The sequence below is a fragment of the Lygodium microphyllum genome, chromosome 24 (assembly GCF_053477565.2).
Source record: "Lygodium microphyllum isolate KBCC chromosome 24, Lygodium_microphyllum_v1.1.10, whole genome shotgun sequence".
Taxonomy (NCBI): Eukaryota; Viridiplantae; Streptophyta; class Polypodiopsida; order Schizaeales; family Lygodiaceae; genus Lygodium; species Lygodium microphyllum.
In genome coordinates, this window is record NC_141158.1 from 94,512,988 (window position 1) to 94,523,840 (window position 10,853).

A 10,853-nucleotide genomic window follows, 5' to 3' on the forward strand; every position below is an offset into this window, starting at 1 on the left:
TTGATGGCATGGGCTGGCAGTAAGAGATAGTAGATTCAGCGGGGCCCACTATCTCTGATACGTATTTTTGAATCGTGGACTACAAGTAAACCCAGCCATTAAAGTAAACTGTGTTGACCTGGTACCGAAAGCCGAAAAGCTCTCGGTATTACCCACAGGAAAATCCTGCACGCAGGGCGCATTCGTTTGCTGTTGTGAACCGAGGTTGGATGCCCATATTCCAAGCGCATACAAGCTCACGCGATCATTGGAACAAAGGTTTGAGGTTCATATTACGATTTCTTGGTCATGACTTCCACTACAAGGTGCATATCTCTCTCTCTTTCTTCCTCTCATATTTGCATTGGATGCATTGTGGCATTGGAATGATGTTTTGGTGATATATACGTATGTAGTCAACACGCATGGATTATGGAAAGCGACATTGAGATCGATGATCTCGACACGGATGAAGAGACATTAGATGGATCATCAAGCGACGAGGTTGAGATGCTTGATTTCTTAAGTGGAGACAATGATTCGGCACCACAAGAAATCACTAACAATGCACCAAGCCCAACTACCTATACCTCATCGAAGTACTTCTCTTTTAATAGAGAGACTTACAGCTTGATGGTCAGTGATTTGAGCGGGCAGAAGGCCATCACATTGGAGGTGCTCAAGCAACTCCACAGGAGGGAGTTGCTCGACTTGAAGAAGTGGAGAAGAATCAGAGAAGGTCTTTGCATTGGTAGAAATGGCGATGGATACATTACATTGGCCTTGAAATCGGAGCCATCATTGCGCATTGCATGTATAGAGGAGTGGGAGAGCATATTCCTTGAAAATCACATAAACAAGGTTACAGGTGCTCACGAGGGTATCAATGTCACAATTGATTCCATCAAATCCACGTGGTGTACTGACTTGAGAAGGCATGGCATTCCTCTTGCGTATGTGAGAGATCTCATCAGTGGGTGTACTTGCAAGGTGTTCACAAGGCCCCATGGTTATAAAGGCCCATTGTTCGTTCATGGGAAGGTTCAAGAAAGAAGAGCACCCATCTTGGAGTTTACTGTAGATAGATCTCTTGTTGAGCGGAGGCTTCAAGAAATCATGCTTGAACACAGTGTTAGGTTGGGCAAGGTTCGCTCAACCAAAAAGCATGGTTTAGGGAAGACAATAGTGGAATATGCATGTCATCGCAGTGATAGAGCAACTCGAAAGGGATCCCAAATCCGCAGGTTGCGAACGTCGAAGAAATGTGGTTGCCCTTTCAAGGTGCAAATAGAGTACAAAGACGATCTCTATGATGTCACTATACGAGTCCATGGACCACACGAGGGTCATGTACCTGGATCTCGTGCCGACTTGTATCACTTGCCGGTGCATCCAACTGTGATTGATTGTTGCAAGGATGACCTGTTTGACGTTGGGACATGTCGGCACGTTGCGAAGATGAGCCTTAGCAAGGAGCGGTTTCATTTGAAAAATGCCTCTCCATTGGATCGTGTCATTTATAGGTTCTTCATGATACCAAGGGAGGTACAGACACTATCATATCAAATTCGAACTGAAGGTATGCTACCTTCTAAGCCTTTGTCTATGGTTCTAGGTTGCTTTGAGCGTCAATGTTCTATGTGTCATCCTGTTGCAGGCAAACTTTCGAAGGATGATTGGATGGCAATGTATTTGGAGGCTCTCCATCTACGAGATCAAAACAAGGTATTTGACATATTCTCATAAATGTTTATAAGCTGTGAAAATTAGTATATCTATTTGATACTATCATCTACATGGTCTTTTAGGTACTCTATTGCCAACCATACAATCCTCATGCCATAGAGGACAAGGACAAACCATTCGTACTGATAGTCCAGGACGAATGGATGTTTCAAATGAGTAAGAGGTTCTCAAATAACAATGCTTGGGCAATCGATAGCACATTCAAGACCAATGTGTTTGGTCTTCCGCTTTATGCGGCGGTTTTACCAAACCAACATGGGGTGGGTATCCCTATTTGGTTTATGCTATGCACTAGTGACAATGGGTCAAACCAAGAGATTATGGCTTTGCAAATCACCATGAGACTAGTCCTCTCTAGGATGGGAGATATTCGCCCTGCTGCCCTGGTGATTGATAAGTCCCAGCCAGAGCTGGAGGCGCTCTCGAAGGTTGTTCTGGAAGACCCTCATTGTTGGACCACTGACTACCTTGGTGGCAACAAGCGTCAACGAGCATGCCATATTATTCTATGCTGGTTCCACACAAAGAAAGCATGGGTTGAAAATCTCTTGCCACAGGTACACCTTTTCAATACCATTTTACTTTTAAGCATTGCCTTTTTGTGAGTTCCATGAGCTTGACAGTGAGTAATTTACATGTTCTTGCGTGAATCAAGGTCCCTACAGATGAGCGCGATCATGTGTATGCCTCTTTGTCCAATCTTATGCATTGCCCTACAGAGTCGCAGTTTGATGATATGTTTGAGCAATTGCTTCATCGTTATTTCGCTCATCCAAATGTGGTCCGATACGTTACCAATGGATGGTGTGGGAAAGATTGTATTTGGCGTGCAAGATGGCCCAAGTTTGGTCGCATGTTTCCACATGGCAATGTCGACACAACAAACCTCATCGAGAGACTTTGGCAATATATCAAGTACACTCTACTTGATGCTAGGATCAACAGGTCCATTTTGGATCTGTTGCACGCCCTTGTTGGTGACTCATCGTCGGGTTCTAGAATGGGTGGATCGGCTTTGGAGTTTTTCAAGCAAAAGCAAGAGATAGGTAATGTGGTCAATTTCCTTTCTATTTGCACTTTTGACCTTTCCTTAAAACACATTGTTGTCTTATACATGTTTTTTATGCCAGCTGATTCTGAGAGCTTCAAAGTCTATGGGTCAAGCAAGAGTCATACGGCTAGATTGGCAGCAGGGGAGAAGATTCTTCAACGGTATGAGCAAGATCCCTCCTCTCTTCAAGTCATTAACGAGGGGACCATGTTGTTTAAAATAGCAAGCACCACCCAACATGCAAAATGGTATCATGTAAGTGTACAATCAAACTACTGTGATTGCCCTGATTGGTCGACTGACTGTAAACATCTTCATGGTTTGAGGCTCATCTTGAAGAGCTATTTTCCTCACCTTCATGAGATTCTCCCCATCATCGATAGTGCGCATGTCTTTGATGACATAAAGGAAAGACCAGGTGGCGATAAAATCACAGGATTGGAGGGATCATCTTCCGATGGTGGCGTGTAGAAAGAGGAACTCGTGTCCTCCATCGCAGACTTTAGAGACCTCCTTCAAAGGATCGAGGATGGGATTCCATCCTACACAGCGGCACAGATGGATGCTTGTATGCGCCAACTGGAAAGTGCTAAAGAGTCTCTTGTTCACATGTTCACACCACAAGAGATTGACATGCCTAAAAAGGGTGGGATCTATCAGATCCAGGAAAATGTGACACGGACGCGCCTAGGGCATGGCAAGGATCATCGTCATCGTCCAAATGAGAGGGGGGAGTCCTCATCACAACCCAAGCGTCCATCTATTACAGGCGTGTTAAGGCGCAAGCATCAACGAGGGAGGGGTCGTGTAAGGTTTAGCCCAAAACCGCGGATATATTGTCCTCATTGCTGCACCAAAACATTTTGGTGGACCCTCTCGCAGTGTATTCATGCAATACTTGCCATGCACTACTCCCTCTATCCCTGCGGTATGCTCCTCATCCAACGGATTCTATCTTGATCGGCAAGGCGGTGCGATTGTATGGTGAGTCTTACATTGGCACTTGTCGTATTTTGTATTGCACCTACAACAGTGAGAATGAGGAGCGTCAGTTTTCTCTCTCGTTCCCTGATGGGTCCACGATCACAGAAGTCTTGGCATCTAGGTTCAAAATGTTTGTACTGTACACATGATTCTCCATCTAATGGATAACGTTCTCCTGGATTTTATCTTGCTCTATTTGCTGGAATTAGCTAGTTTTTATGGTGGTGTTTTGGATTTTATGGTAGTGTCGTATTGGATAATTATATGATTTTACTAATTAGAAATTAGTGTGTATATTTGGCAACACATCCAACAGGTTATTTCTTATCACTACATGTTCATGTAATCCAGATGTGACATGCTCTCATATTTAAAGAGTTGCGCAAATATTGATAGCTTAAGTTAGTAATGATGGGTGCATTGTTGGGAAGCATAGTTGACACATGTGATAAAGCAAGTTGAACCACACATCCCATGGAATAATGTAACCGCAATACTATGGTGCAATGAAATCATGAGATTAGTAGCATTAAATCGTGAGATTAGTAACATTGAATCATTGGTGACTACACAACCAAATAAGCAAATGTTTATGAGTTCAATTCATGATACTATGGTCAATTTGAGAGAGAGAGAGAGAGAGATAAGATCAATTAATGATTTCTAAACAAAGAATCCTATGGAATAATGTAATGAAGTGCTATGGTGCAATGAAATCGTTAGATTGGTAACATTAAATCGTGAGATTAGTAACATTGAATCGTGAGATTAGTAACATTGAGATAAGATCAATTAATGATTTCTATACCACACAAAGAATCAGAAAAAGTCCAAAAAGATGCATGAGTTCAAAAAGAACCATGAATTCAAATCTTAGTACATGTCTGCCACAAACCAAGTTCATGACCATAAGTGAGACCATAAGTCCATGACTGCCACAATCTAGCTAAATGTCACAAATTGAGTAAAACCACACAAGATCACCGCTCCAACACTCCAAGCGCCCACTGGTAAAGGTCCTCCTTCAAAGTGGTAACGTAGGTGGCATTGAACCATTTTCTAGTTAACTGCAATACAAAAAGTTGATTATGGATTGACGTATGCACACAAGACCATTCAAAGTCGCATAGCAAAAGCACTTATACCAGTATAGGCTTACCCAGTTTTTGGTTGGTTTCCCAACCACACCGCCCTCGATGAGTAGTCTTATGAAAGCCATCACATAAAATCCACAATCGACCGCATTTGTCTGTTGAGGGGCCTGCGAAAAGGGATTATAGTCATCTTTATGTTAACTTCTCTATGTTACATCTCTAAGTGTCAGTAGTACTGCCACATTCTTAGTACATACCTTAATGTGGATGAGCTTCATTTTCTCCACGTCCGATAAAAACCTTGCGCATACTGGGTCAGTACAAAGCCTTGATAGTGCAAACACGGCCCTGAAGCATAGACACAAAAGAGATGAACATAATACATATGTGACACAACGTGAAGCATGGGTGCATATAGAATGTTACGATACCTGTGCACATAAGGTAGACATGCCGTGAAATCAGTGTACTCCAAGGAGTCAAGGCATAGGATGGCTCCATGATCTTGAGGTAATTTTTCAACCCTTCTTAGCAAAGGGTTGAAGACCACAAAAAGAGACCAATGTGACCTGCACATCAAAGAATGCTATTAAAACTAGCGCATCAAAGGGCTATGATAAAGCATTTACAATAAGTATGCATAAAGGGACTACTAACCTCTCAAGCACAGGCAGAAAGATAAAGGTGGACATCGTGGGATCACAACTATCAAAGTAATTCCTCAACGAAACACTATCGTCTTGTGGCTCAACCATATTGATGTATGGAAACCACAGACTATCCACAAAGCATACATCATGGACGTGCTCTCTCGGCATCAAATACTCCATCCAACTATGAAATAACCATAACCATAAAATACACATAACAATAACCATAACCATAAAATAACAAGAACCATAATCATAAAATAACAATAACCATAACCATAAAATAACAATAACCATAACAATAACAATAACCAACTATGAATAAAAGCACAAATTAGTTCAGTAGAACAACAAAATCCCTAGTCCTAATCATCAGGCAACAACCAATAGAGCTATAACTAGTTTAACAAACTTACATGGCGAACAAATTCATGGTACGGGTGGATGCCTCCTCCACGCACCGCAATGCATCCAACAAAGCCCGGTCGACATCCACACGGAGCTTTGAGCATAGAGACACGAACTCGATATTTGCGGAAGTCTCTAACCTAAAATAATACCAAAAAACAACCACACACAATGCAACCAATCACAAGTACAAGAAATACAACACAATGAAAGCATTGGATTTTAAAAAAACGCACCTTGAGGTGGCACTTTTTTGCCCCTTCATCTTGGCAGGAGAGCAATTCACCTTGGTGTCAACCGAATTGCATCCAATGGTGAATATGCAATGCGAAGCGTCACTTGGATACTCAAGAGGGGAGGAGATGGTGATAGGGGTGGGTCGAGGTGATAGGAGGAGCGACGTGAAGCGCTTACTCCCCTCGCCCTACAATGCCATAACAATAACCATAAACAATGCCATAAACATAATATACATAACAATAACCATAAACATGAAATACACATAAACAATAACCATAACCATAAAATACACATAACAATAACCATATAATGCCCATAACAATAACCCTAAACCCTAAACAATGCCATAACCATAAGCATAAACATAACCATAAACATAGCCATAAACACAACAAACATGTCCATAAACATAACCATAACCCTAAACATAGCCATAAACACAACAAACATGCCCATAAACATAACCATAACCCTAAACATAGCCATAAACACAACAAACATGCCCATAAACATAACCATAACCCTAAACATAGCCATAAACACAACGAACATGCCCTTAAACATAACCATAAGCATGAACATAACCATAAACATAGCCATAAACATGACCATAACCATAAACATAGCCATAAACACAACAAACATGCCCATAAACATAACCATAAGCATAAACATAACCATAAACATAGCCATAAACACAACAAACATGCCCATAAACATAACCATAACCCTAAACATAGCCATAAACACAACAATGCCTATAGCCGCAAACATAACCATAACCATAAACAATGTCAAAGTCGATAAGCATAAACAATAACCATAACCATAATCCTAACTACACAATGCCCATAGACATAAACATAAACAATGCCATAACCATAACCTTAAACAATAACCATAATAAGCTACACAACAAACAATGCCATGACTAGAACCATAAGCATAAACGATTACCATAACCATAACCTAACTACACAATGCCCATGAACTATACAATGCCCATAAACAATAACCATGAACATAATTCTAACCACACAATGCCCATAAACTAACCTGAACCATAACCATAACCAAAAGCCACAAAATTGTGAAAAACTAACCTGGGAGTCCATAACATCGCCGGTGGATGGAGGACCAGCCTGCAATAAGCTATCCAAGTCCATCTGGGAGTTTCGCTCCACTATTTGCAACTCTGCATGGTGGTCTAGGACCTGACCCTCATCATCAATATGGGGCACATCCTCCTCATCTCGTGTGCGAGGTCGTTTCTAAAAAAAGCAACGTGTGAGTGTATTTACATATTAAAAAAATGATAAACTTAAGGCCAAGGTAATTAAATTGCATTTGCATATGACATTACAGAAGAACAAACAATATTAGGTTAGAGACTTACATGTTTTTGGTACCCATCCGCTATTCGACTCTGCGTTCTCCGCACACGCTCATCTCGTTTGGAGTCATATTTGCTCATTTGTCTATTCACAAATGCCTCCACATACTCCTGCCTGTCCATGGTACGCTCAGCATCTTCGAGTAAGTCCCATAATGAGCTCGCTCTAGCATGCTGAGTCTTCTCATACTTACTTCGGGCCAAACTCAGCTTTCGTTCAAGGTTAGAGAAACGAGACTCTGCCTGGCGGTGCCAAGCACCAACAGGATGACTAGCATGTTGTGCGCCTATGGGACGGCCAGTCTTTCGACATGGAATATCGTAATGGATACCATGCTCATCCTTCAGATGCTGTATCATCCTTGCCCGTCTCTTAATGTTGACATGTCTTTTCGGACAAAGAATGTCAACACGGCATTGACGGGCAAGAGACCCATCCGCTAGTGTGATCTCAATGTATGGTGGGTTTTCCTATGTAAAGTGACATTCTATTTATAAGTATCACATCTTAGGAGTATGCTTACTAACAACGGAAAGTAGGATAAACACTTACCTGGGAGTAGCTCGGCACTTCTCTTTCAAAGGATGTCTGAGACGCGCTTGCCGCCCGAGCCCCTCTACGAGTACGTCGAGGAGATGATGCAACCTAAAAAAAAAGAAACGGAAGTACACAATATGTGAGAAGTAAAAAATGAACGTTAAGAAAACCCTAAACAAATATTAAAAAGGGCATCTTACTCTGGTATTTTTTCGTGAATGGACATCCGACGAAGAATGGCTGCGAGTGCGTGGAGCCATTTGCCAGAGGTGAAAGCGTGTGCACCTACTCATAACCATTGGATAATCCATGTAACAAAACAACAAAAAGTGAGAAGTTGATAACCATTGGATGATCCATAAAAAAATATAGAATATGCTCGATGAAAAAATATAGAAGTTGATAACCTACTAAACTTTTGTGGACATGCTTGATGAAAGACCAAATATAGAATATGTCATGATTTATGACCAATGGTGGATGCCACATCCAATCTAACGATTAGATGTGTTCAATTTAGTAACAATAAAAAAGCTCTATTCAAAAAATCGGTAGACTATCAACAATTCTTCACCAAGCTATCACGTCACTACAACACTTCCAAGTACTAGTGCCTTGCCTTATTATTCCTAGTGCAAATATATATTTTGACATTGTAACATGGTTATTGGGCTTCTTATAGGATTCCAATCAATAATTTTTGCGAAGGATTGAGACTCAACACATTCATACCATTCCCAATACTCGCCAAATTTGACCTATATAGAGTGCTTTGCACATGTATAATTGCCAAATTTGACCATTTAGTAGATTTTGGGGCATGGAAAAAGCTAAAAGTGATGATTGGTGGGCTTGCAACTACATCAAGGATAGTCTCATTAATGTAGCTGGAACCAAGATTGAGGTTCTACAACCACATGTAATTGGCAAGGGTATTATCTCTTGCCCAAACTTTAGAGAAGTAGAGCTAATTTATTGTGGTGTACCAATAGCTACTTAAATCTAAGACCATTAATTTTCTTAGAAAAACAAAAAGGAAAGCAGTGCTTGAATAATTAAATTATGAAAACATGTAGTTGTGACCTCCTCAAAGCTTGAGCCCAAAACCACTTTCACAATTTGCACATGCATCATAGTTTATCTTAGAAACTTGAATTCGATTTAGCTTTCCTTTTTGGTTATCTTAAATTTTTAGTGCAACCCATTCTCCACAAAGTGGCATGGTTCAAAAGAGGTTGAATGCTAAGTGATGATTGTAAGCTTAGTGACATAAATAGAGTTGTAACTCCCTTTGTTATTCTCACATTCATTTATTGGGTTCATATTTATGTTAGCCACAGTATACATTATATATCAATCGAATATACAAGCTTAAAGGAAATGCATGCATGATTATCACACTTAGGCGCGGACACGTATCAGACAGAGCACATATGGTTATTGCAAAATGATTGCGACAGAGCACAGATGGTTATTGCAAAATGATTGCGACGTTAGCAACCTAGATAATAATCAACAAACTCTTCCAACAGGAGTTATGCATCCAAAGAGCATTATTTTGAGATTGTTGTGAAATATTACAAAAGGATTGAGCCTGAGACGGGAGATAGTGCCTCCCACACACACGTCATGCTGATGAAGACGATTGGGCCTCCCGAGATGTTGCAACCTCTTGAGTCACGGTCACACTGCAGCCTCCTGAGTCACGGTCTCACCGACTGTGGGAGGAATGAAGACGGAGGTGCATACAAGACGGAGGCGCATACAAGACGGTGGATAAAGACCAGCACGCATCCGAATGGGCATGGGATGCGCACTCTGGGAGACACAATCGTGGACTTGGGAGTTGCTGACATGGATGAAGACCAGCTCGTGTCCGAATGGGTCTGTGGGTGGGTCTCGAAACACCCGAACCAACCGCCGAGTTGGTATGAAGCCACCGAGCTGGGAGGCAACCAGCCGCAAAGAGCCGAGGGATGAAGTCGTCGGCTGGGAGCTCACGAGGCCATTCGTGTGCTGATGGATGTGCGCAGGGTGGTGGGAGCTCGCTGGGCGGGAGCTCGCTGGGCGGGAGCCGCAGGGTGCTGGGAGCTTGCTGGGCGGGAGGGATGAACCCGGTGGTGGTTGAGCTGCAGGGTGGTGGGAGCTCGCTGGGCGGGAGCTCGCTGGGCGAGGGCCGCAGGGTGCTGGGAGTGAACCACAGGGCGGGAGGGAGAGCCGCAAGGAGCCGCAGGGCGGGAGGGAGAGCCGCAGGGAGCCGCAGGGTACGAGAGAGAGGGAGAGCCGCACGGTACGAGAAGACCGCAGGGCGGGAGGGAGAGCCGCAGGGAGCCGCAGAGTACGAGAGAGAGAGAACCGCAGGGAGCCGCAGGGTATGAGCCGCAGGGATGAGCCGCAGGGTGGGATAACCGCAGGGCGGGAGGTGATCTGGCACTTCGCATGTTCCCAGGAGTTGATAACACCCTGTTCAACGGCGGCGGCACATTCTGCGGGGCCCTTCCAATAATGAGGAGTTAAGGCGCTCCAGTTCGCATGCCGGACACGTAGGAGACTGCCAATCAACGTCGCACTTTTCCGGGGAGGTCTGGTTTATGATCTCGGGCGGGACGACCAATTGAGGATGGGTTTAATCCTCGTGGGATCAACGATGGCGCATGGTCGTGAGGAGGGGGATCAACGTGAGCCGTTGATCCCAACTCCCCGAGGTCATTATGACCCCGTGGGAGTTAGTGTTGAGGCGCGACCACCCTCTCCTTCTATGGTGTCAGAG

General features: G+C 43.1%; 1 protein-coding gene and 1 pseudogene across 1 annotated transcript; one reads left to right on the forward strand and one right to left on the reverse strand.

Moving 5' to 3' along the window:
• The first annotated feature begins 576 nt into the window (after nucleotides 1-576).
• LOC148015379 (uncharacterized) lies at nucleotides 577-3,909 on the forward strand (annotated as a pseudogene).
• An 831-nt stretch (nucleotides 3,910-4,740) lies between these two features.
• Nucleotides 4,741-10,524, reverse strand: LOC148015380 (uncharacterized). The gene is made up of 12 exons (XM_087665193.1): nucleotides 10,085-10,524; nucleotides 8,284-8,368; nucleotides 8,099-8,191; nucleotides 7,549-8,016; nucleotides 7,256-7,423; nucleotides 6,149-6,336; nucleotides 5,921-6,052; nucleotides 5,512-5,688; nucleotides 5,286-5,423; nucleotides 5,112-5,202; nucleotides 4,920-5,021; nucleotides 4,741-4,827 (listed from the first exon to the last, which is right to left on the reverse strand). The coding sequence occupies exons 1-12, from the start codon at nucleotides 10,522-10,524 to the stop codon at nucleotides 4,741-4,743; spliced, it is 2,169 nt and encodes a 722-aa protein (XP_087521319.1).
• Nucleotides 10,525-10,853: the final 329 nt, after the last annotated feature.